The 27,716-nt window shown below is 32.4% G+C and overlaps 1 protein-coding gene across 1 annotated transcript in view; it reads right to left on the bottom strand.

Moving 5' to 3' along the window:
- The window catches only part of LOTGIDRAFT_174476 (hypothetical protein), a gene marked incomplete at both ends in the record, with an annotated part of 23,246 nt that extends 3,955 nt beyond the window's left edge, over positions 1-19,291 (bottom strand). Inside the window, 19 exons of the mRNA XM_009053058.1 lie at positions 1,097-1,292; positions 2,319-2,418; positions 2,803-3,097; positions 3,823-3,987; positions 5,708-5,915; positions 6,303-6,455; positions 6,946-7,073; positions 7,795-7,977; positions 8,354-8,515; positions 12,590-12,787; positions 13,151-13,360; positions 13,702-13,851; positions 14,135-14,383; positions 14,689-14,814; positions 15,300-15,449; positions 16,922-17,002; positions 18,666-18,812; positions 18,843-18,903; positions 19,241-19,291. Of these exons, the coding sequence (XP_009051306.1) occupies positions 1,097-1,292; positions 2,319-2,418; positions 2,803-3,097; positions 3,823-3,987; positions 5,708-5,915; positions 6,303-6,455; positions 6,946-7,073; positions 7,795-7,977; positions 8,354-8,515; positions 12,590-12,787; positions 13,151-13,360; positions 13,702-13,851; positions 14,135-14,383; positions 14,689-14,814; positions 15,300-15,449; positions 16,922-17,002; positions 18,666-18,812; positions 18,843-18,903; positions 19,241-19,291 (3,013 nt within the window). The remainder of the gene's footprint in view (positions 1-1,096; positions 1,293-2,318; positions 2,419-2,802; positions 3,098-3,822; positions 3,988-5,707; positions 5,916-6,302; positions 6,456-6,945; positions 7,074-7,794; positions 7,978-8,353; positions 8,516-12,589; positions 12,788-13,150; positions 13,361-13,701; positions 13,852-14,134; positions 14,384-14,688; positions 14,815-15,299; positions 15,450-16,921; positions 17,003-18,665; positions 18,813-18,842; positions 18,904-19,240) is intronic.
- Positions 19,292-27,716: the final 8,425 nt, after the last annotated feature.

The raw sequence follows: 27,716 nt of genomic DNA, 5'->3' as shown, positions 1-27,716 counted from the left end.
ATTTCAATTTTTGAAATATGTAAAATATAATCATACGAATGACATTCGGGCAGTGATTTCGATCCTTAAATAATATGAATTATGAAATATTATTATAGGAGAATAGAATCGGGCTATCAATTTAAAAAAATACAGTTATAGTATAGGATATTCGGGCAAAGATATGGTATCATTTTAAAATTTCAAAACAAAAAAAAAAAAAAGGGGGCGTTGAAAAAAAAAAATTTTTTAATGCCTTGCCCGAAAAACTAGCCTTCGGGGCTGCGAGGGGGGGCCCCCCCTGTGGCTCTGCCACTGCATAAGAGGCAATACAATACATATTGCATTATAAACTCTTTATCTTCCACTAGGTTTCAATAATTTTAAGACGATATCTTTAATACTAGTAATTTATCATTGATTAATTTTTGACAGATGAGCTGTGAAATTTGTGTTTGAAAATGGAACCTGAATTCTTTATTTTTTAATGCATTTGTATGTTTTCAAGGTTTATGTATACTTATTTGTCTGTTGTGCATGGTATTGTAAAGTATTAATACACGACCATGCATGTATCACAATGTATCCCAATGTATCCATTTGCCATTAAATTGCGCAAGATCTATTAGACTAGGGTTTGACAGTATCCAGTCAAAGATACAATGATATTTACAAAATATAAATTACCAATCTGAATAGAATCGTATAGTAATGTTTATTAATGGTTATTCTTTTCAAGATTTGGATTTCTAACTGTAGTTAGCTCCCTTTAAACACGCAAACTCAACATCTTTTATATGATTACTTATGAAATGAAATGAATGGAGTTTTATGTCCTACTTTTCTGCACAATGTGGGCTAATGAAGACAGATGATTATTTATAAGTAGGTTACCTATAGAAACCAAATTTGAAAAACAGAACTGATTTTGATTCGGACACATTTTTAGAGGCAAAACATATAAAATAATATTTTTCTAAATTTGCTAAAATTAAAGTGGGTGTACAAATGGCGGTGCAAACTGTTTTTCTAGGGAGTCAAATTCTCCCTTCCCCCCGGACCTCCACTGGTGCAGTCTCTGGATGAGTGATGGAATTCCAGCCTTCTAATCTCTTACCTTGAAGACCAGTATTAGCTTCTGGAGAACTTATTCCATTCTGCCACAATATGGCGGTATCATAGACAAATGTCAGTTGTAGTTGAGATGACATATCATAATGTTGCCAGCCTCCTGTTGCCACAGGTGAATGGAAGACATAGGACACATGCAGAGGAACTCTCAATGATACATACGATTGTTTTACATTCAGTACCTGCAATAAATGTTGTCAATTTATAGATACCCTTAAAATTTTCATCCCTGTTAATCCACTAGAGTCATTATCAATGAGGCAATGAGCATTTAAAAAATTGTGTTAATCAAACTCATAACAACTGTCATCTATTTACATAAAACATACCATTAAAACATCCATTAAATCATAGTTTTCCATGAAAACATTTAGTCTCCAGAGTGTTCACAAGCAATTGAAGATTAAATGAACAGTCTGGAGAATTACACAAATTTAACTAATGGGATGAACAACATTGCTATGTGTATAAAAGAACTAAAGATAAAGTGACTCCATACTTAACTCTGAGATAAAGTGACCTTATACCTAACTCTGAGATAAAGATCACCAATGGTGACTCCATGCCTAACTCTGAGATAAAGTGACTCCATACCTAACTCTGATATAAAGGTCACCAATGTGACTCCATACCTAACTCTTAGATATAGTGACTACATACCTAACTGAGATAAAGTGACTCCATACCTTACTATGAGATACAGTGACTCCATACCTAACTCTGAGATAAAGTGACCTAATACCTAACTCTGAGATAAAGATCACCAATGGTGACTCCATGCCTAACTCTGAGATAAAGTGACTCCATACCTAACTCTGATATAAAGGTCACCAATGGTGACTCCATACCTAACTCTGAGATAAAGTGACTACATACCTAGATAAAGTGACTCCATACCTAGATAAAGTGACTCGATACCTAACTCTGAGATACAGTGACTCCATACCTAACTCTGAGATACAGTGACTCCATACCTAACTCTGAGATAAAGTGACTCCATACCTAACTCTGATATAAAGGTCACCAATGGTGACTCCATACCTAACTCTGAGATAAAGTGACTCCATACCTAACTCTGAGATAAAGTGACCTCCATACCTAACTCTGAGATAAAGTGACCTCCATACCTAACTATGAGATACAGTGACTACATACCTGACTCCATACCTAACTTTGAGAAAAAGGTCACCAATGGTGACTAAACATACCTGTCCATCTGTGTCAATAGAACCACCACACTCATTGACCAGTTCTGACATATCAAAATAACTTTCAAATTCCCAAACACAGGCTTCAAGATTGAGATTCCTGAAATAAAACAGAAACATATCTATGCTCATAAACCCTTATTCCAATCATGGTGTGCTTTGTTTGATCATTTTGAGAATCCTCATACCTATGTATTCATTCTTTATGAATTTCTGTTTTGTATCAATTAATATTCAACCAATCAAATTCAATACAAACTTTTCTTACAATATGTGAGGAATTGTGGGATATTCATTGTTAAGCATGAACTTGTAATATTGTTTAACAGTGTTTTAGCTTCTCATGTCATTGGGTCAAAATTCAACAGAAAACAATAATGGAAAAATCTTGTCAGATCACAAATAACAAGTGTAGTAACCTGCAGAAAAAAAGGAAACCAGACATGCATTTCTGCATTGAAGAGTCTTTACAAAAGTTACTTACTTATAAAATCTTAAAGTTGGTTCGCCCCTAATTTCACTGCTGTACTGATATGGTTCCACCTCTCCAATGACATCTATGTCTTTCGTAGCATTGGTTATAAAACCATACCCAGTAGGTATCTCATCATAGTCCAGTAGATTAGAACATGGATGCAGCGCCAGTCTGGTGCCATCTTTACTAAGCGTAAGTTCAAAATTTGATAACTGGTTAGTAGAGACTACTGGTAACATACCATCTCTATGAGGTATTGTCACTGCTACTTTCACTTTGTTAGGATGTTTGGGATCATCAGGTCCTAAAAAAAAATAGGATTTCACAGTTTGGTACATATCTTACCTTTTGGCTTAAGTTGAAATCTATTTAGCATTAAAGCAAACAGCTTTATTGAACTATATTTTGAGCTTCAATCATTTTGCATGTGCTTCATGTTGTAAGAACTTAAAATTGAGCTCCAAGCTTCATAACTTAGAACACTTCATATCAAGCTTAAAGCTCCATCATATTCATCCACAAGCCACAAATGTTAATATACTTTATATTGAGCTTAAAGCTCTGTTATATTCACCCACAAACTTATATAACTTTATATTGAGCTTAAAGCTCTGTTATATTCACCCACAAACTTATATAACTTCATATTAAGCTTAAAGCTCTGTTATATTCACCCACAAACTTATATAACTTCATATTGAGCTTAAAGCTCTGTTAAATTCACCCACAAACTTATATAACTTAAAAATTGAGCTTAAAGCTCTGTTATATTCACCCACAAACTTATATAACTTCATATTGAGCTTAAAGCTCTGTTATATTCACCCACAAACCTTTAAACTTATATAAATCTATATTGAGTTTCAAGCTCGATAATATTCACTAAAGAGCTTATAAAAATACCATCATAAATCAATTTGGGCTACCAAGCTTAAAAAATAAAATACATGATTGTCCATCATGCAATGCATTTAAGCTTTGCCACTTTTAAAATGATTTTCAGAGTTGAGAGATGAAATAAATCCATACCAGTGTATCTAAATTTAGCAGTAAATGGTTCAGCACCAACTGATCCCATGAGTCTTGGTTCACATAAACCATTGGTTTGACTGATTATAACCGGTTCACTGAGTAATTCTGAACCAGGATCACCTTCCATGTTCACTGCTCTGGCACCACATTGCACTCTACTTCCTGAAATGGATTAAATTGGAATATCAGAAGAAATCAAGCTAAGTCAACAGAAATTTCACATCATCATTTGGCTTGAAACAATTTGGAATTTTTGTACCTAAAATATATCTTCTCTCTGTACAGGTACATCATTACTAGCTCTAAGCAAAATGGAGGAACCAATATTCTGAATCAACAGTTGATTGTTAAGTATAACAGTACCATAGTTTTATATCTTATTGTTTCGCTCTAAGTTTCTGAGATTTTCAACTGAATCTAGATGCTATCCAAGTAATTTGGACAGATTATGTAATATGTAACAAAGACTAAACTATAATGATTATTACCGGTAGTTCAATATCATTTATATTCAATTGAAGGATTAGTCAAACCTTCCAAATGGGTTACCTTTCATACCTTTGAAAATAAAGTAGACTGGTTGTCTACATGGACCAGCAACAATATCTGTGCTTGGCTATACATATCAATTTTTGGAAAATTTTCAAAATATGAGAGCCTACAACTTTCTTAGGCTCACAATTTTGTTAAAGGGACAGGTTGGCCATACTATTTGTCCAATCATACTTTAGTTTCAGAAAGCCTATCAGTAATAGTGTTCACAGCTCATCGTCAAAATTTGAGCCTTTAAATCTATATGTGTTCAGAATTACATGCGTTTGAATGTCAAATTGATGACTCGTCATTTTAAGATAATACTTTTGAATTATATAAAAGACATAATGTAGAAATAGTGAATTAAATAAATAGTTTTAAAGGAATTATGCGATTTTCGTACATTTCTAGTACTTCTGAAGACTAATTACATATATTCTAATATCAACCCAGCCAAAATGCCGCACTGTCCCTTTAACTTTATTACGTTGTCATTTGTGGCAGCCTCAATTCACAAAGGATTTCGTTTCTGTGAATGTTAAACTCCTTGAGATTTGTAATCATCATTACGTACTACTATAGGAACAAAAATTTCCTTCATTACACACTGCATGATGTAATAAAACTTGCATTTTAATAAAAAATTATGTAGGGTCTACTGTCAAACAACCTTCAGCTAGAGACCAACAGCTCTTTAAGAATTTTGTCGAAGATAACAATTAAAGTAATCCAAGACTTATTTCACTTGACAATAAATGTCAGACAACCAATCTTTGTATTTAATCCTCTGTAATTACCCGTCTAATCCAGCTTAATCCCATTAAACCCATCAGACATTGACCTACTAGTAATATGAGTCAATATTGGATCAGACAATTTATTTTAACCAGATTAATTTATTACCCAACAAGACAATTGGTAGAATTAGTGAATGCTAAGATTGCAAATGAAAAAGCATGATGACATAGGATGACACAGAGTTGGGGATGGATTGTAGCCAAATTCATTAGAGCATTGGAATATGCTTGATCATTCAAGCAAATGGTGATTGTTGGTTCTAAACTCAGTCGACATGTGAAAGCCAGGTGAATAAGTCATCTTCCCTCATTATGCCAGTCTACTCTGCCAGTTGTAACTGGATATGAATCAGAGAAAATCAATGCCAAGACGTTAGGTGGAAAGGATCCTCATGAACCAAAATGACAGTATGTTGTAAAGATTTTAAAGCTCTGACAGTGTCAATAACACCCTGTCCCTTTGACAAGACTATCAACCAAGTAGATCAAGGGTAACATACCACCTTACTCACACACCTTTGATAGATCAAGCACGAAAAAATCTGACATACCTCCAGAGAAATAGATGCTGTCTAATGATATCCCTCTGGTATTAGCAAAGAATGTGTTAGATTCCACAGATTGTAAATTATTACTGACACCGTCAACACCGGTGGGGGCAGATACTCTCCATCTGTACAATGTTAATGTATCATTGATTCCCTCTGATGCACAAATGGCTCCTGTTTTAGGATAATCTGGATGCTTGGGATTGCATGGCTGAAAAGAGAAAGTTCACAAACATATTTATCAAAAAGTCTAGAAAAGGCAGGAACTTTAGACGCACGGACATGTTTGTTTGGCATGATAGAAGTTTTTGATCTAGTCTTACAGATTGTTTCTGCCTTTGTTCTTATCTTCACTCCTAAAATATTCTCAAGTTGCCCATGAGCAATTTGTCCAAAAAAAAATTAACTTAAATATAAACACGCAGTTCTTAGAGCCCTGATTGGTTGTTCCAATGGCAGTGATGATATTGACCAGACTTCCTGTTTAGTTGTCTACCTCGGATTTAGGAAACTTTCCATTACACTAAAAACAGATTGGATCAGGATTGAAGGAAATTCTGTTAAACAGCTTGGACTAGGATCTTGAAATGAAACTCACTGTTAAACAGACTACAGGATAGCCTTGATATGGTTGTTCTACAGCCACCTCACTATTATCATAATCTCGTAATGATATGACCATTGGTTCTGAAGGCAAAGTGACGTCTGCTACTTTATTACGCTCTTCAATAAATACTATAGCTTTCTGATTCTAAAAAAAAAATACAGAGTCAGACAATCGGAAATCAAGCATTTTAATTAGACAAAATTTTATTATCAAATATCTTGTCACGTCATATGTTGCTTAGAACTTCCTTCCAGCCATATGTAATACTTTTTAAAATGAAAATCAAACTTTGACTTGCCCAGAATTGAAGTACTGTAAACAGATAAATTGTGTCATATTTTGGAAAACTTGAAACTTTACTTTTTCTTATCAAATGTGGAGAAACCATGATTCAGATTATCATTTTTATAAGTGACAGGGGTACAAATACTGTAAACTGATTAATTGTGTTATATTTTGATAAACTTAAAACTTTATTTTTTCTTATCAAATGTAGAGAAACCATAATGCAGATTATCATTTTTATAAGTGATAGGGGTACTTCAAATAATATTTTAGTAAAACACAGACTCAGTCAATTGCCCTACAAAAACTTTCTGCAGCGCTTGTTATAATATAAAATTCTTCTCCATACCTTGATATCAGCAATGCCTTTTCTATTACGTAAATGTACAGTGAAAACTTCTCTCATTTCTTTCTGTCCATCATACAATATCTCTATTTCTACTTCTTGCATTGAAACATTCTTATCGAATGTTACCTCTGAAAACACATTAATATTTTAATATTTTTATATGGATGTGTCACTTTAATGCATCATTTCCTTGATGCAAATATTTCAAAATATTAAGCAAACTCATCCACTGAACAAAAAAAAAAAAATGAATGAGTGAAGAAACTCTTTGAAAATATACAAAACAAAAAGTTCCTTTTTCTAAGAAATTACATCGGATTGTTTCAAACGTGACCAAAAATTTTTCTTGTTTTTTTAATAAATATTTGTATTTCAAAATTAAAAACAATAGCCCAAAAAATCTGTTGGTACCTGTTTCAGGGACATGATATACAGGTAGGATATTGTCACAGTTATAGCCAGACTAAAAGCTCATATTTCATAGGAGTGGTTCTGATTTTTTTTTGCTTTGCAAGTTGTGAGAAATTTTAACTGAAGGCATGACAAAAGCCAAATTTGACAAAACTTTTGGTATTGTGCCAGATTAACAGAGCTAGCTTATCATGTGAACAAATAAACTCATATTGAATGAGTGAATGAACTCACAGAAAATGTGCAAAACATAAAATCAAGAACTTGATGATGTTCTGAAATTAATAGTACCAACGAACAAAATGAAACCCAAACAACATAATTATATTGACGAAATATTGGTAGCAGCTAATGACCTATTCACATGAGGAATAAGTGAGTAAGTATTTCATAATGAAAAGTGGTATCAGGTGTCATGTAAAAATAATGTATCCTTACTTTTATAAATAGGATTATAATCTTTGCCTGATTCAGCTGAACCATCTTTAGTGTTAACAGACACTACAGAGGTATCAGATAGATCACCATCTCTTATAACTTGTACTTTCATTATACTAGTTTCTTCTTTAAACATTGGTTCCTTTACTATATACTTAGTCTCTTTTAGTCGTATTACTGGTTCTGGAAGAAATGCAAAAATATGTTTAATCTATAGCAGGGGTTTGCTCTATCTATAGCAGGGGTTTTCTCTATCTATAGCAGGGGTTTTCTCTATCTATAGCAGGGGTTTTCTCTATCTATAGCAGGGGTTTTCTATCTTTTTCTTTCTATCAGTACCCTTGATCGATTGCTTGATCTTCCATGGAAGATTAATGCCAAGAGGTTTGGCCAATGACCAATGGATAAACATGATCCTTGTGAACCTAAGTTGTTAACCTTGTAACAAAATTATTTTTCTTTTCTTTCTATATTACATTATGTGAAATAGCAAGGAAATACACACGGCATGCTTAGACCACAACTAATCATTACAATTTGTAAAAAGAACAGAGCTTACTATCTCCAATGTCCTTAATAAGGATCTTTGTGGTGTTTTCACGTCCAATTTTAGCTGGTCCACCATCGCTTAATGGATTTCCTAAAACCAATCTCAATTCTTCATCTCTTTCAAATGTTGTATCATTGGTTATCTTAACAATACATTTCTCTTCTGATTTACCTGAAAAATTGAAGAGCAACTAAGCTGTAAATGGGTACAGATAATGTGCAAAAGATCAATACCAAGAGTTTTTGTCAAGGACTGTTTTTGGTACAAAGGATCCTCCTGAACCTAAGTTTCTATCATTGTAAAAAAAAAAATTTTCTCTTTTAGAATCAGATGGAACATTTTGCTACAAAAGAACTTTAAAAAAGAAATATTTCCAATCTCTAGGAAACTTGAAGAATTTAGTCTGTGAAATTATCAACTCTTCCTCATCTTAAAAAACTCAATTACAGCTATCTGTTAAACTTTTTAGAATGAGAATCTGACAACTGGTAAGTTTGCAATTAAATGAAACCTTTGGCAGAATTGTAAGCTCTAAAATTTCTGTTTCTGAGACTAAGGTTTGATTGGTCAAAAAAATGGCGCTACATATTTTCAGACAAAAATAAGTGAAATTTCAATTGGATTCTTTCATTTTCTGACCAAATCCCAAAAGGATTGTTCAAGACAATTTGACTTTTTTCTACATTAATGAAATCAAAATATCTTAAATACCAAACAATCAAATTATTTATGAACTTTGGATTTTTCCATCAAATCCCAAAGGTATTGTTGAAAACGTTACTTTCAAAATTTGACTTTTTTCAACAGCAATGATGTGTTATGTTAATGGTACATCAACATAACTAAAATACCATACAATCACATCATTGGTTAACAATTCACTTAAAATTCATGTAAATAGTAAACTTCTGTAGGAAATAGATTCCAGATCTAGCAATTAGACCTCAACATTATACAGAGACATTTTACAAGAATATGTCACGAACTCGGAACACGGCAATTCCTGTTAAAAGAACAGACCTTTCAATAAGGAACATATTTGAGAATAATATTATGATAGCAGCATGTTCACGGTTTCTATATATATATATCATACTATTGTCATCTTAAAGGGATCGTATGTAGGTTTTCTAACTCTCATGTGCATTAGAGAAACTGATAGAATCAATTTGCACCATTCAAATTATCAATCAGACCTCTGTGGTTCTTGCGATTCCACTTCAAACTAAGCCCTTTATGACGTCTCTAATACAAAATCTACTTTTAATATCCGAGAAACTTTTAATTTAATTGCAACAGCCACTGACGTCTGACTGAAAATTTTAATGCTGCAAATCGATCCCATCAGTATCCCATCAGTGTCCCCAATACACATAAGAAGCCTCAGCAAAATTACTGAAATGAAATGCAGTTTTACGTTTATGAGTTCTTTCAGATAGCTTTATGAATTTAACGTTTTGGCCTGACATCATGGCGTAAGGTGAGCTCTTTGGCATATCACAAAATTTCACCATAATAAAGAAGTGTATTAATCTAAGTATGGACCAGGTGTTTGGGTGTTAAGAGTATATCATAATAATTAGTTATATATATTAGTTAATATCTTCTTATACTTTATAACAGATGTTCATGATATTTATTATAAATAATACTGTATTAATTATATAAATATTTATTTTCAATTCATAATATAGCACCACTGTTTTTGATTGACAGGTGTCAATCAAACTAAAATCTATGGTTCAATTGTGATAAAGTATAATGAATTAGATCAAAGATATTTTCCTTGCAAGGAAGGATTAGGTTTTAAAATACTTAGCTTAACAAATAAAACTATTATCCTGATATTTTACTTCATTAAATCATTATCAAATATATTTTAAATCAACTTCCTGATATTCAACATCAATATCCTGATATTTTAAATCAATATTCTCATACTTCAAATCAATATCTTGATATTTCAAATCATTATCCTGATATTTTAAATCATTAAATCATTATCCTGATATTTTAAATCATTAAATCATTATCCTGATATTTTAAAATAACTTCCTGATATTCAACATCAATATCCTGATATTTTAAATCAATATTCTCATATTTTAAATTATTATCCTGATATTTTAAATCAATATTCTCATATCTAAGATCAATATCCTGATATTTTAAATCATTAAATCATTATCCTAATATTTTAAATCATTAAATTATTATCCTGATATTTTAAATGAACTTCCTGATATTCAACATCAATATACTGATATTTTAAATCAATATTCTCATATTTAAAATCAATATCCTGATCTTTTGAATCAATATTCTCATATCTAAAATCAATATCCTGATATTTTAAATCAATATTCTCATATTTAAAATCAATATCCTGATATTTTAAATCAATATCCTCATATTTAAAATCAATATCCTGATATTTTAAATCATTAAATCATTATCCTGATATTTTAAATCATTAAATCATTATCCTGATATTTTAAATGAACTGATATTCAACATCAATATCCTGATATTTTAAATCAATATTCTCATATTTAAAATCATTATCCTGATAATATAAATCATCAAATCATTATCCTGATATTTTAAATCATTAAATCATTATCCTGATATTTTAAATCATTAAATCATTAAATCATTATCCTGATATTTTAAAATAACTTCCTGATATTCAACATCAATATCCTGATATTTTAAATCAATATTCTCATATTTTAAATCATTATCCTGATATTTTAAATCAATATTCTCATATTTAAGATCAATATCCTGATATTTTAAATCATTAAATCATTATCCTAATATTTTAAATCATTAAATTATTATCCTGATATTTTAAATGAACTTCCTGATATTCAACATCAATATACTGATATTTTAAATCAATATTCTCATATCTAAAATCAATATCCTGATATTTTAAATCAATATTCTCATATTTTAAATCATTATCCTGATATTTTAAATCAATATTCTCATATTTAAGATCAATATCCTGATATTTTAAATCATTAAATCATTATCCTGATATTTTAAATCATTAAATAATTATCCTGATATTTTAAATGAACTGATATTCAACATCAATATCCTGATATTTTAAATCAATATTCTCATATTTTAAATCATTATCCTGATTTTGAAAAGATCTATATTTTGACTTTTTAAATATTCTGATTTTGCAAAGATCAATATCCTTATTTGAAAAGATAAATATACTAATATTATAAGATCAATATCCTGATATTGTGACTCTATGATTTACTATAATTCCTATAAACCATGCTATCCTGATGTGTTATTCTAGATGTTTAGAATTTCAGTCAAATTGGTAACATTTGCAGAAGAAACAAAATATGTCTTCTAAAGTCAAAAAGTAGAAGCATAAGAATGTTTTTAAAATCTGTCAAAACTATTTGAAAGTGCACCACCCAAATTTGACCTCTAATTTGTGAAATTTGAGAGGTAAAAATAATAGAAACAAATTTTTGGTTTTGGTACCTGCAGTATCAATTGTCAAGTTTTGTTGTTTCAATACCAATTCTGTTAGTACTTAATCACATTTTCTAGCAGGATAACAAAATGGAAATTCCAAAGACTGTTTCAGTTTTTCACTACATCTTTTGTTGTTTTTGAAAAGCAGGACTTTGTGAAAGTTTAGCTGCCCTATTAATTGAACACATTTTGTAACCAAGACATACTTCATACTGAAATTTATATTGACACCCCTATTTTTTTGGGAGGAGGGGGGAGGTCTTTTGGTTATTAGTAGGTAGCTAACAAGTTTTCAGATTGTTTTGGCCACTTTCAGGGGTTAATTGTGGAGGGAAATCTTTGGCTAAAATTCGGGACATTTTGAGTAAAATTTCTTGAAGGGAAATATGTTTATGTTACATTAAAAATTTATGAAGTTATAAAACAAGAGTAAATATGTTAAAAACTACCCCCTTTCAAGTAAAAATTCTCACATATTCATTTGGGAAGGAACAAGTAATAATGTTAGTTAGGGTATGGTTTAGGTGATAGGTGTTGAGAACCAACCCAAGACAGACCTTCCAAACCACTGGCCGTAGAAAGCACTGGCCGTGGTGACATCTTGATTATTCTTATTTTGAGTAGGATTTAGACCTTTGACACCAATTCACTACTGACTATTCTGTTCCGCAGCTATGAGTAACAATTATATTTAAGGTATTCTGTATAATTTGGTCTGCTGAATTTACTTACCTGGTTTAAAAGTAACAACAGAGACATTAGTATTAGGTCTTTCTTGATAGTCAGTATCAACCTTGGCAGTATTTTGTCTGGTATAGCATCGCACGGTAGCTTCTTTACTAGTATCTCCTGACCGTTTAACAGTAACTTCTATTATACCATCATTTTCATAAACAGTATAGCTGTCTTCTTTAAACTCCATACTAGGTACTATAAATTATAAAATGGACATTGAAGTTTGTTTGTTACTCAAATTGTCAAGCTATGTCATCTTCAGGCAACTGAACAATTTCAACATGTGTCCCTCCTAAATTTGACTTGCATATATCTTCAGTTGAATAGATCATTTGAGTCTGTTTCACTTCTGATGTTTGACAAGTAAAATAACTATGACAACTTGACTATGTCAGCCAGCGTCCATACTGAAGCCTGCACTTTGAAACCAGTTCAAATCTCAAAGAAATGTCTATTGTCATCATCATCTCAAACAAGTATGAAAAGATGTGCAGTGCATCAAACAAAGAAATTTCTCACAAAATGGATAAGCAGACGCAAAATTTGAAGTAAACTTACCATCAGAAACAGAATCATTAATAGTGATAACTGCCATACTTGGTTCACCCAACATGGCCCCCATAGGCATCCTCAAAACAACCTGGAATTTCTCTAAGCCCTCAACTTTAGGTCTACCGAGATCATCCAGAATGGTTATCCTCACTAACTGCATGGTTACCCCAGGAGCATACTCCAGTATTCTGTTGACTGCTATATAATCTAATCCAGCTGTAAATTTGACAGAAAATGTTTCAGTTAGTAAAGCATGCCTTTGAATCTTGAGCTTAAAGCTAAAAATGCTTCCCTCAACCCAAATTGGATGAAGACCTTACAGCTTTTTAACTTCTTAATTACTCCATTTCCTAAACAGCTGTCCTGATGAAAGTAACATATCTGAAACCCAGTCAGCAACATGAAATGAAGTCCACAAGATCTGTAAATCCTACTCTAAGAGTTCAACAGCTAAACCAACTGTCCCAAAGTTGTTTTTTTTACCTAAAGCACATGTCAGCAGCATGAGAATATGATATGCTCTTGCCCACTAAAGTACCAAGAGACAAACCACATACCTTCAGCAGATCTTGGTTCTGTTCTCCTGGATCTAACAGTAACACTAGATGCTTTACTCAGGTCAGTACCAGTTCTCCATACTTTCACTTCTACAAATCCATCACTTTCATCTACCATATATTCTCCTTTACCAAAATAAAATGTTGGTTCTGAAAAAGACAAAAAAATTCTTTGTGCAACAACAACAACAGCAACAACAGCACCAAGAGGAAATCCGACAAATACTAATGACAACAATCCATAAGTCAGGGCCTAAAATCCATGATGTAGTCATTTAACAAAATGGAAATTCCTATAAAATATCTAAAAACAACAAATCATAGCAGCATATCGGAAAAATCAGAAGTTAAATGACCATCTAGTTCACAGCCAGGTAAAGAAAACTATCCAGTCAGAATTGCTATTCTATCATTTTGTAAAAGATTTGCTTACCATCATTCTTATCTGGTTCAATAATGACTTTTGATGCATTGACACCACCAATTCTACCTCCCATCGGTTCAGACAAGACCACAGTAAATTCTTCCTCATCTTCAAACAGTGAATCATCAATAATCATAACTCGACAGTACTTCACATCTTCATCTTTATCAAAACGTAAAATACTACGATGGTCGTCTGGTCTAGTGATGTAATCAGAGAAGGAGGTCACTGTACTTGGTATAGTTCCTGTTGCTGAACCTGAAGAAAGAATGAAGTAGAATTGTCAAATCAGTCCTAAATCTTACTGTCCATGGCTGCCAATTCCTCAAAAACACAGATTTTAACCCTTGATTTCTTGATTTCTGGTGCTCTGAGGTTCTGGTCAAGAACAAGCATCGCTTAGATGGGACAATAAACTGAAGCTGTGTGCTACAGGCTGTGCATATTAAAGATTCACAGAGAGTTCGTAATATAAAATAATAATTTCCCTTGCAGACTGCATTCTCCATCTGCTTAAGTTAAATAAGGAGCATTTCATTTTTGCTGTGGGTCAAAGTTTTTACCTTGTTTGGTGGAGCAGATGACCATAAATTCATCAGAAAGATCCCCAGTACGTTTGACAGGTATCAATACTTCACCAATATCTTCACCAACATGATATACACCTTTCTCAAACTGTACCACTGATTCTGTAATGGGAAGAGAGCGTTTGAACAGTAGATCCATAAGATAAACAAAATCATCTGACGCCATTTCAGCATATGATATGATATACCAGTTGTATAGGTTATAGGGTTGACAGCCAACACAAGACCATTCGTCATACTTTCTCGAGACCATAGTAATATAGTGATAGAAATTACATATTCATAGCCAACTATTGGCCAATCAAAATTGGCCCTGTTGTCTTTATAATAAAGTTTCAGCCATTGAAATCAAATGACTCGTTATGACGCTTTGTTCGCGAACGTAAACAAAATGAAAGTATTACAGAGTACACTGCACTTCATTCATTTGCAATTGCTTTATAGAATAAACTATCAGTGTAAACCCACAATTCAAAACCAACAGACCACAAACATGCCTCCACAATAAGAGAGCAACTTAGGACATTGGCATTAAGCTTATCCATGTATATTCATCACAAATTGCTACAAATTGATTTGTTCCTTACCATCTTCATCATCTATAATAGTGATTATAGCTAGATCTGGTTTTTCTATAATGCTCATTATTGGATCTGATAGTTTAATTTGTAATGTTTCTTTCTCTTCAAATACTGTATCATCCAATAGTTTAACTCGCCATGTCTTTTCTGTCTGACCTGGAAATTCAAGAGTTATATTTTCAAAATAAAGCATCATGCAGTTCTATTCATAACAAGTTACCACTTGCTCATTGTCAAATGTCCATGTCCTGCCAAGTACATATAAGAGAGTCATAGATGCACTAGACGAATTATTGTTGGTCAAATTTGAATTGATTCTTTATGACATTGTGAAGATAATTTGACCAAGTAAATGTATTGTCTCAAAACCAGTGACAGCACCATTGGGGTAACATTTGCCCACATAGAAAAATGATTTGTACCCCCTCTTTCTTAACAGATTTAAAATTTTTTCAAAAAATTTTCTTTGGTGAGAACTGTCTTAGCTTATCCATGGGACATTTGCACCTACATACTTCCACAGTGCTGACGAATTTTGATTCTCAATCTCAACAGTTGTCCCCCCCATACCCTCTCCCCTCTCCCCCTCCCTGCATTTAATCAGTCTGCCCTCTATTTGTATCCTCAGTCTAAGGAGGCTGGTGACACCACTGCTCAAAAGCAGCTATATCAAGCTTTCAAAATGATACACTTCTTTTCATTGGTCAAAATATCTCCACATATTCTAAAAAATTCTATCAAATTTTACTTTAAATCTAACATTAATTTGTTTGTTTTAAGATGAAAAACCAATTTGTTTTGTAAACATCACCTCTTATGTATGCAGACAAAAGAATCTAATTTATTTTTTAACATGATAGCCTTTTGACTATAAATATATCTTATGTATTATATATGATTGAAAGATGTGCTTTACATAATTCTTCAACATTCTATAAGCTTTGAGTCAATTTCACAAAATGGAAATTAAAAAAGACTAAATCATTTTTTCTATTTTCTTTCAAAACAGGATAACAAAAGGAAGTTATAATCTGTAGAGTGCCCTCGGGTAAGAGGCTTAGATGGAAAAGAAACATTTCTCGTAAAAGTGAGAAATAGATACAGATACATCTAAATTGAGATGAGGTATATAAAGAGTTATCTATTGTATCTATTGTATAGGCTATAAGATTGAAATGATTACATACAAGGCCTGTGTCAAAATATTGTACCCTTACTAGATAAAACTCTCATAAAATAGACCTATAAAAACTATTTCTAGATCATAGGAAAAGGGCTATTTGATAAAGTACATATTTTCTACAGTTTATGGGAAACTGGATAAAAAATTCTTACCATTGCCAGCTTCAAGAGAGAGAGGTAGGACCAGTAATGCTATGCCCCCCCCCCCCCCCTTCCTCTTTTTCTCAAGGCCCAAAATCTAAAATATTTTAGTGGAAATATGCATTTTGCATTGTTTCAGGATTGCAGGAATTATGCCAGGATTTTTTTCCAAATAACATCTTAAGATTTTCAAATTCTGTTCTCCATGTAATTCACAGCAGGTCTGAGGATCTTGCACAGATAAAGCACCAAGTAATTTGAATTGACAAATAACTTATTACTACTAGAAGTAAACTATACATTACCTGGATTAAACTGAACCTGTTTGGCAAATCTTTTATGGACATCTTCACCAACTTTAGCTGTAGCATTGATTACATTAATAGCTGAAATCATACAAAATTAATATCTTAAAACTGACAGAAATTACATCAAAGTCTGAAGCTGTACTCAGAGCTGCCCAAATTCAGTTGTTCATAAGGATTTACAGTATTTTTCATCTTGCATCATTTTTTATTAAAGAGATTGTAAAGAGGTTTTCTAAACTTTTTATGTGTATCGGGGACACTGATAGCATCAATTTGCACCATTCCAATTTTCATTCTGAAGTCTGTGGTTCTTACAATTCCACTAAAACTAACGTGTTTTAAGACATCACAAGAGGGGAACTGCATAGATATCAATAGTAGCTTCTGGTAGCTCGCCTCTAGTGACGTCATAAAACGTGTTAGTTTTAGTGGAATTGTAAGAACCACAGACGTCGGAATGAAAATTGGAATGGTGCAGATTGAAGCTATCAGTGTCCCTGATACACATAAAAAATTTAGAAAAACCTCTTTACAATCCCTTTAAGGTTATTTTTTTTTCTTTTTCATCTAATGATATTTAAACTACAGTCTAAAAACAGTCTTTAAAACCTGTTAAATTGAAGAAAATATTAACCAAAAATAACTTCCAAAAAACCTCATCTCTTCATAATTCTAATGGCCAAAAATAAATTACTTTAATTCTAATATTAACTCTTTTTTTTATCAACAGCTTTCATCATTCTTAGATATGATTATCTGATAATCCAACATTATCTGTGGTGCCATTGAAAAGATTAATGGATTTACCACAAATGTTAAACAGATCTAAATAACAATTTGTCAGAAAAAACTAAAAAAATAGAGTTTACAGAGATTATGGAATTTCTCTGAGAGATTTCTGAGGTTCATTGAATTTCAGAAGAAATACCACTATCTAACACAGAAAGATAATTGGCTTAAAATCCTACATCATTTGTCATCTGAGATTTATTCCTAATACACCTCACAAATTGTTTAAACATTATTTCTTATTCTTTGAAAGGAAGTATAGTTTATTATTATACATTGTATATTATTTGTATATTAAAAAAAGTCTGATCCATTTTTGATGAAACTGTCATTTTGTACACTTACGAATTATCATGCAATAAGTTTTCATTCCATTTTTTCCGATAGCCCCAGTTGCTCAGTAAATAAGAAGCTTGTTACCTAACAAGGTCCAGGGTTGTCAACCCTACCATAGATTGAGTAATACCTTTGGATTATTCAACACAGTTTCCAATGTAAGTGATACAACTAGGTCAGAGGGGCTGACATGGAAAAAGCGTCTGATCGTTCAGATGAGACAATAAATAGAGGCCCTGTGCACATTGAATATCCTTCAACAGTTGGAAATAGAAAAAGATAAGGCTAATGCCGCTGTCCTGGCAAAATTTCTCTCATTGCACACTGCATTGTGCTGTCCATCTTCATTAGCCCATAAGGTGCAGAAAAGTAGGACATTAATCTCCATTCATTCCATTTTCCATTTTTTTCCAGCTTAGAATAATTCAGTTATACTCGTTGATGTAACGAAAATTATCCAGAGTATACTAGCCTCCAGCAGGTTCACAAACAATGGAGGACAGACCTAAGTCATGCTTATCCTTCAAAACATCTGATACCACTAGGCAACTGAGTTGGTCAAATTGATATCCATTTCAGGGAGTTCACATAGCTTTAAAATTCACAATATACTTACTGACAAAAGATGTCTCTCCCAGGTAGCCTCTTCTAATTAATTTTACTTTCAGTTTATTAGCTGTTTCGTTCACCTCTATCTCTTTACTTTCTAGCGAGATCCATGCCCAGTTTAGATGGAATGGTTGATTTGTTAATACATTTTTACCTGAAAATACACAAGAGAACAACTGAATACTTGATTCTGAATTGATTGGGTTTGATTTGGCTTGATTTGATTTGACATGATTGGACATGACCTGAAAAGAGAACATCTGATTTGATTGAATTTGATTTGATTTGATTTGAATTGACATTACTTGATTGGACATGACCTGAAAAGAGAACTTCTGAATATTTGCTTTTGATTTGACTGGGTTTGATTTGATTTGATTGGACTTGATTTGCTTTGATTGAATTTAGATTAATTTGATTTAACGTGACCTGAAAAGAGAACATCTGAATATTTGCTTTTGATTTGATTTGACTTGACATGACTTGATTGGACATGACCTGAAAAGAGAACATCTGAATATTTTCTTTTGATTTGATTGGGTTTGATTTGACTTGATTGGGTTCAATTTGATTGGATATGACCTGAAAAGAGAACATCTGAACATCTTTAATTTGACACATTGAATTGCTCATCTTCACTAACCCAATTCAGAAATTCAAAACTCAATTTTACTTCAATTAGGAGTCCAGCCCTTTTAGTTTACCGGTATTTCATTTATACCGCCCTGTGTTACAAGTTAAACAGTACATGTATTAAATAAACCCTGTAGCTTTCAACTGACATGAAAGAAAGTCAAATTTGAACTTAGAATTTGATTAAGATGCATTGAAGGCATAATTAAAAACATGTGTACAAACTTTTTAAACTTGTTTTCTTTTGAAATTTAATCCTAAATTTGTCTACAAACATGTAGAAACTAATGTCATTTTAATACTCAAAGGTTTAAGCTATTATATTTGTATTCGTTAGATAAAAAAATTCAAATGCGATTTTCTTTGTAGAGATATCTTCATCAAATTCTGCACGTTACGGACTGTAAAAACTTTATTCTGTCTACCTAAAGTGCTTGATTTCCTCTGATTTAGAGTGCCCACATAACTAATTCTATTTGTTTGATATTTTCATTTTGTTTATATCGTAGGTCAACCTGATGTCATACTTTTCATTAAAAGTAGTTTATTTATTTATCCAATTTAAGAAACTCAATGCCAATCTACCTGTCCTGATCAGGATTTTGTATCTGAAACGTGTGTCAGCAGCATGATGAGCTATAGTCAAGTAAAGTAAACTGAAATTGTTGAATTTACTGCATGTGAGGATAATGCAGCGTACAATATGGCAAATTTTGTTGTGTAATTCATTTCAAACCACATATCAACTGGCAATCACTCTTTAATCAAAGAACAAAAAAACCAAAAGATTGATGACGCAGTGTACAATGAAGGAAAATTTAGTTGGAAAGTTGTTGTATATAATTTATTTTTATGCAGTATATTAATCTAATAGATCACAGTTTAAATATAACAATAATTGAGATATATAAGAATCTTGGTTTCTACTGTATATATATATACAGTATCTGATATATCTTGATTTAATCAGTAGGTAATTAGTATCTTGATTCTATCTTAATTACTAATTAAAAATAACATGATGTAATTACTGATAGGTAAACACAAAACTTAATATAACATAGTTGAATGGTGTTTTCCATATACATTAATTCATGAGTTTAGGTATTAGGGTCTCCAAGCTGACACCAGGCCGACTTCTGAAAGCACTGGCACAGGCATCAGAAGTTTTCTTACCTTGGGGAGAGCTTCGAACCCACAATCCAACTAGCTACAGACTGAGTTATCCACAAAAACAGTATTTTTATGCTGTAAGTGCAAATATTGGTGCGTTATTTATCATTTTAAATCAACTCTTTTGATGAGAAATTTGTTTGTCAGCAGTATGAGATCAGATCTTGTCAAACCTTTTTTGTTTGTAATATGATTGTTGATTTGCCAGTCATGTCCGATTGGTGCTTCAATATGACTAGATTGTGATTTTAGATGGTAGGGCATTAGAATGAATTACTCTGGTTACATACTAAATTTTTACAATGCCATCTACGTAGTATGGGACAGTCTTGTGACCAAACTCTAATGCCATTGTCCTGGTTGCACACTGCATGGTATTGCCTGTCTTTATTATCCAGGTGCAGCAGAGTAGGATAGGATGTAAAACTCCATTCATTTCATTTAGATGAAGTTTTCTTTCCTCATTAATCCAATTAACCAAGCTGTAAAGGGGTATGAAAAATCAGCACACAAGCTTTCAGGATTCCAGAGGTTATTTACCTTTTTCAGCAAAATTTTGTGCAGAAATTATATATTCAATTATAAATTCTTGACAACAAGCATAAAGTTTGATATCTTTAAAAAGGTTCAAAGGGTTTAGTACATGCAGCTCCAATGGCAGACATAAGCCATCTAGAAGTCAACAAATACAAAACCTAATTCTTATTTACAAGTAATGAAGAACATTTAAAACTTGAAAGAGAATAGGTTTAATGACTTTTTAAGTCGTTAAGAATAATTGATGTTTTCATATTTTGAAACTCTGTTCCTCTAAAAATAAACTAACACATGAAACACGATGAAGGCAGAGATAAAACATTCATTAATTACTGCATTCAACGCATATTTTTGCTCAATATTTTGGCAGACGCGTAAAAGAATGAGGGCATATTTACAAAAGATTTGATACACACTTCACAAACAAATATTTTTTTAGTGTTTCTGTATCAAAATAGAATTTTATTTTGATCTTTTCATTAAAAAAGGTTTCTCGTTACAGTAGATCATTAAAGTTATGAAGAGAAAATGGTCCATACGTATACCACTATACTCATTCAAAAGATGAAAAACTCATTAAATATTTTAAGTGAACACAATTATTCCATTACGTTGTAGGCACACCAATTTTTTTCCCGCCAATTTTTGTTGCAGGTATTGACAGGGCTGTTGATTTGGCTCTCTAGCCGAACATGACCGCTGAGGCTGCTCAAATATCCGACGGATGATTCATGATGGATGATTCATGATGGAAATGAATGACAAAGGTAAGTGTCTGAGGAAAGAGTAAGCGCTTACTGCTTAGAGCATTGCAAAAAAACAATATTAACTATAATTTGCAATAGGCAATTATATGTTCATTTTCAAGCTATTACTAACTGCCTCTAATTCTTTGACAGCAATAACCACCTTTCTTGTATTATGGAAGTTTGTAAATACAGTGATTTGATTGGATTATACATTACCAAAAACAGCCAATCATATCCCTTGATGAACATGCACAGCCACATTTTTTAGTCTATCTGTCAAAGGCACTGATTGGCTAAATTCGCTGGCATGCAATCCAATCAAGTTGCTTAATTTACAAACTGTAATACAAGATGGTGGCTATTACTGTCAAGGTATTAGACACAGTTAGTAATAGTTTGACATTTCAATATGTATCTATCAGATTCCTCTAATAATACAATGTAAATACAGCCTTAGTTTCTCACAGTAATTAAATTTTATACCAGAACTCATTATTCTCTTAATGCATAAAACAATATAAAAACTGGCAAACTTCGCTCATATTTCATCCAGACACAAGCAGCTGTGAATATCAGCTTTTGAAGATAATGGCTTGTGAACAGGATGAAGTTACATTTATGAAAAACAACAAAATTAACATGTTTACTAAATGCATTTTGTAACTAAATTAATTTATTTTTGCTCAGAAATGTTCCTCTTTTTCTTTCAGAATGACAAGTATTTCAAAAGCAATTAACTTAATATTTAATGCAAAATTAACATGTAGCTAAATGCGTTTTGTAACTGAATTTTTTTTTTTACCAAGAAATGTTTCCCCTTTTTCTTTCAGAATGACAACTATTTCAAAAGCAATTAACAACATTAGTGCATCAATTTTTTATAAAAAATAATTATGCAATCTTGACTCCCTGATTAAACATTGTACAAAAAACTTACTCAAACAGGAGATATTTACCAGAAATAAAAAACAGACAAGAAAATAATGTCTTTGAATGTCTCAAATTTCCACTAAGACAGCTCTTCTGACAAATAATTGTACCTGAGTGATTCCAGATCCGCTTTTTAGACTATACTTATTTTGCCGTCTGGCATTTTATACATTTTTACATAATTTTTTTTTTAAAGTACACTATGTAAAAGTTATAAAATAGGTTAACTCTTTGTACATTCTATGATATGATTTGGATTTTTGGGCAGATGCATTAAATCTATTTTTTAAGACGCTTTGTACTGTCTTGTTGTCACTAGCAAGACAGCGAAAAGCTCAACTTTATTCTTTGAGGGATTCTATAGCACAGTTGGTTAGAGTATTGGACATGCATGACATGATTTGCTTGATTTCGTTGAACAAATGGAGTCTGTGGGTTCTAATCTCGGTCAGCATGTGAAAGTCCCATGACCTTGAATAAGTCATCTTCACTCATAATTCCAGTGGACCCAGGTTTAAATTGGTATGGATAATCTGAGGAAAATCAATGCCAAGAGGTTTGGCCAAGGACCAGCTGGTAGAAAGGATCCTTAACTGTGAACCTAAGTTATTATTCTTGTAAAATATAGTTGTTTCTTTGTTTCCAAATGGCATTCATTCTATAGCTAGGTTTGTCAACCAGACCCCTTATCACAAGTTGAATAGCTATACTGTATCAGTTGTGGCAGGCTATTTCTTTGGGAACATTGATGCCACTCTAAGGCAGGGCAGAATTCCATTTGGAGAGTCTACATACATACAACTATTGTTTATTTGGTTTAATATATATTTATCATGTACCATGGCTTTCACCTCAGCTGAATTCAAAGTCAAATTCAACACAAAACTATGGCATTCAATTGCTTTAAGGAGTAACCAAATTATGGCGTAATAATACTATTATAAAAGACCCAGGGTACTATAATTTTTTTTAACTTATTGTAATCACTAAAATAACCTTGCACCCTACAGGTTAGTGCCAGAACTAATTTTACGTGACAACTATATCATACTCCAACTTATTTTACGTAACTTCATTAGACATTTTATTTTTTACCCAGGTACCAATTAAAAGATGTAGAGGTACCGTTTAAAGATGATGGAATGATTATATGAGAACTTTGTGTTAACAGTTTTACGAGTTTACAAACTACACTCGGCACACAAATCTTAGCTTTGAACTATTTTTAGACTCATTTAGTCCTTATCTCATCAGAAGAGTACTTTTGTTTTCATCAGTTGACTTCTGCCCTGTTCTTCAATTATCTCAAGATTCTATTTATTTTATTTTCTTGAAAAGTACATAACCCTTTGAACGCTGAGTGTAAATGAAATAAAACATCATATACCCAAAAATCAAGTAATATAACCAAGAGCATGTGACGTTAATGTTAGGTGACGTCACTTGGTAATGCCCATGTGGGTATATATTGTGTAATATGGCAGTTAGGGACTAAGTTTTTTTTGGGGTATTTGCTTTGTTAACATTCTTTTGGTTGTTATGGTCTCTTAAACTATTTTTCTCTTTAACTGTGTGGTTTAAAGGGACAGAGGCACCATTTTTGGGAGACCAAACATACTTCAGTCTCTGAAACGAGAATTTTTAGCTTAGCCAATCAGTAATATAGTATTCACACCCGTCGAAATTTGAACCTTCAAATCTATGTGTGTCCAGAATTATTCAAGTTTGAATGTTAAAATGACAACTTCTCAATTTAAAATACTCTGTGATATAGAAAAGACATATATAGTAAAAGTCGCTAAAATTCCCCATATGAAGTATTTTTACAGAAATTATGCAATTTTCGTACATTTCTAGTACTTCTGAAGACTATTTACTTATATTCAAGACTAAAATCAACCCCCGAAAATGCCATACCTGTCCCTTTAATATGTTTTTATCAAATGTGTGTGGTTCTCCAGTACTGGGGCATCAAGAAACTGGTTCAAAATTTTTGCTTCATTGCTGACATAATCTTTCAGACATTGGAATTATATCAAATGATGATTTTCAAACTCTTTCAAAAGTCTTTGAACCATTAACCATTAGAAAAAGTCAAATTTATACATGAGTACTAAATGAATAAGTTTTGATCAAATCTATTAGAATTTGCCCCTTGAAAATTTTTCCTAAAGAATATTTTCATTAATATAACAGCTTCTATAGATGCTTTTTCATTCTTTTTATTTAGACTTTGTTAGACGTGGTAAAACTCGTGGTAAAGCTCGTTTAGGTTTGAATTAGATGATGAATTTACCAGACCACTGATTTTAATGACATAATGATACAACACATCAATATTTACCAGTAACACTTATATTCTGACTGAATATCACCAAAACTGTTTTCCATTCTCCACTTCCCTGAAGAGTTGTTGAAATTCCCAGTATGTCTATCAATGTTTTCTTTACATTTATGATGGAATGGTAACACATCAATACCACCAGGAGATAAATAAATAATTCAGAGAAGTTTGTGTCTGCTGGGTTGCTACAGCTGTTAGATTGGTGACCCATAGTTTGATTGACATTTACTTAACAAAATAGTCCAATATTCGGGTAAATGTTTGGTAGCAACTGGTGGGAATTATGGAGAACCTGTTCAATGCTTTTTGTCAACGTGCGCACACTAAAAACTGAAAAATTGCCCTTGCTGCCATTTGCAATCATTGACTTGCTAAATCTCTAGAAAAAATTTGAACCTGTCACAGGGGTTGGAATCTGTAACCATCCAGTTGATAGAAGTCAGTACTGTTGACTGGGAGAGATCTGGATTAACCACTCAACCTGACCTTTATCGGTACTGGTACACTAAACTGGTCCACCATTCCATCTAAAGCTAGAAGGAATGGGTTGGAGCTATATTGTTAGCTGGGCATTGATTGGACGAAATTCATGACAAATACCACAGTAACATCAATAGGGTTGTCAGATGTCAACACTGTATAAATTTAATCCTGCTAAATCCAGTTAATTTTGATTTAGACTGTACCTGTTAAAGTAGCAAGTGAACACAACAGTGCTCCAGTTTACTGGTACACAAGACCATTCTAAATCAATCTATTGAATGCAGTTGATGTGATAAGTCTAGATGACCCCTTCAAATTGTTTCTTTCCAAAGTTAATACTTTGTCCATAAAGGTTAAAGAATGAAGAAATGTGTCATAAAGAAGCAAATAACCCCACAGTAACAGTGGCAGTGGCAGTGCCAGCCTTCCGAGACTGGGGGGTACAAATAGGGGGTTGACTGACTCAATGAGGAAACAACTGCTGAGACTGAATTCAAATTGTGGCTACTCTGTGGTGGTGTCATAGTCGCAAGCCTCTTATAGAACGTCTTACAGGGTTCTCTCAAGAAAATTTTAGAAAAAATTGACTTTGTGCGTAAAACGAAAGGTAGACATTTTGATTTGTTGAAAATAAAGTGGGGGTACAATCAGGGGTGCAAACCACTTTTCTAGAGGGGGGGGACGACTGCCCAGTAGAAATATCATATTTACCATATACACAATTTCCCTCATTTCACACTCCAGAGTGTTTAATTAAGAACAGAAAAAGGATATAAAACACAATCGGAAACAAATGATGGAATGGTTTTAATGGCATTTCACACTCTCCTAGTTGCACATGACAACAGGAATATAAGATAATTGCCTGTTTTTTATTTCCTTTCATAAATTATCAGGCTTATTACATCTCTACATGATAGTCTGATAAATTCCATAACCTGCTGTTTCTAACCTTGTCCATACTAGTATTTTTAGTTTAAACAAATACAACATTGCTTTTTCAACCTTTTGATGGGTCAATAATTGCCATATTTAGCTGCCAAAATTTAATTTGACATTTTCAACTGATGTAGCCTGCTAAATGCATGTTTTAAAATTTAAAAGGTGTACTTAATTCCTTGATATGTGTACTCTCCGACCACATTGAGCTCGAAATATCAATTTATTCTAAAATTATTGTATAATATTGTGGTAGATGATTAGGCCTAATTCTATTGAACAATAAAAAACAAGAACTTTTCTGCTTTCAGTATTCTGGACCTCATTGTCAAAATCAATGCATTGTCAATGATGATCAGGAATTAATGATTTCAACAAATCTGATTGGTTAAAATTGGCTGCAAAAGATCTAGGAATTGGAAGGATCGTGTATATTAATTCCAGCCTGGTACAAATTCCTTCCAGACCTGTCGAAAACAACTTAAAAGTAAATAATGAAATTGCAAAATTCATTACATTATTTTTTAACTATCCATGCACAATTTAAGTTGGCACACGGTTTGGCAGACAATTTGGAATTGCTTGGAATGTTTCAGGAATGTTTATTTGTAATGGAACTGAAGCATCTTATTCGATTTTGGCAAGACACCACAAGAAATTATCTTTAATGACATTTAAATGTACCACAAAAATATTGAAAAACGTCTTTTTCAATTTAATTAAAGAACTCTCCAATGAAAGAGGTACTGTAGGACTAGTATTATTCTCAAAGTTTCTGCTGAATTGTTTTAGTTGTGAACAAAGTTTTTATGGGTAGAATTATGCCTGATTTAGTCATATTTCAATTTTTATCTTTTAAACCAATACAAAATTAAGTATTCAGAAAAGATCTGCTACAGTACAGTTGTAGTAAGAACTCTCCTATAAAAGAGTTAGTTTTCAATTAACAAATTTACCAAAGTCGAGTTGAATATCTGTTATCAGCTATCTTGAATGGAAGAACTCTCCTATAAAAGAGGTGGTATTATTCTTTGATTGAACCTGAAAAGTCCTAGTTTTACATAGAAAGAACCCTGCTTCGATATTCCTTCTGTCTATTTTAAATTAACAAATTTACCAAAAACGATTTGAATATCTGCTATTCGTTTATTTGAATGAGAGAACTCTCCTATAAAAGAGATTGTGTTATTCTCAGATTTGCTGCTGACATCTCTTGGTCTTTTATATAGAAATTAGCCTGCTTTCGTATTCCCTATAACTATCTTTAAAA

The sequence above is a fragment of the Lottia gigantea genome (genome assembly GCF_000327385.1).
Source record: "Lottia gigantea unplaced genomic scaffold LOTGIsca_198, whole genome shotgun sequence".
NCBI lineage: Eukaryota > Metazoa > Mollusca > Gastropoda > Lottiidae > Lottia > Lottia gigantea.
This window is presented reverse-complemented; position numbering and strand designations above follow the sequence as displayed.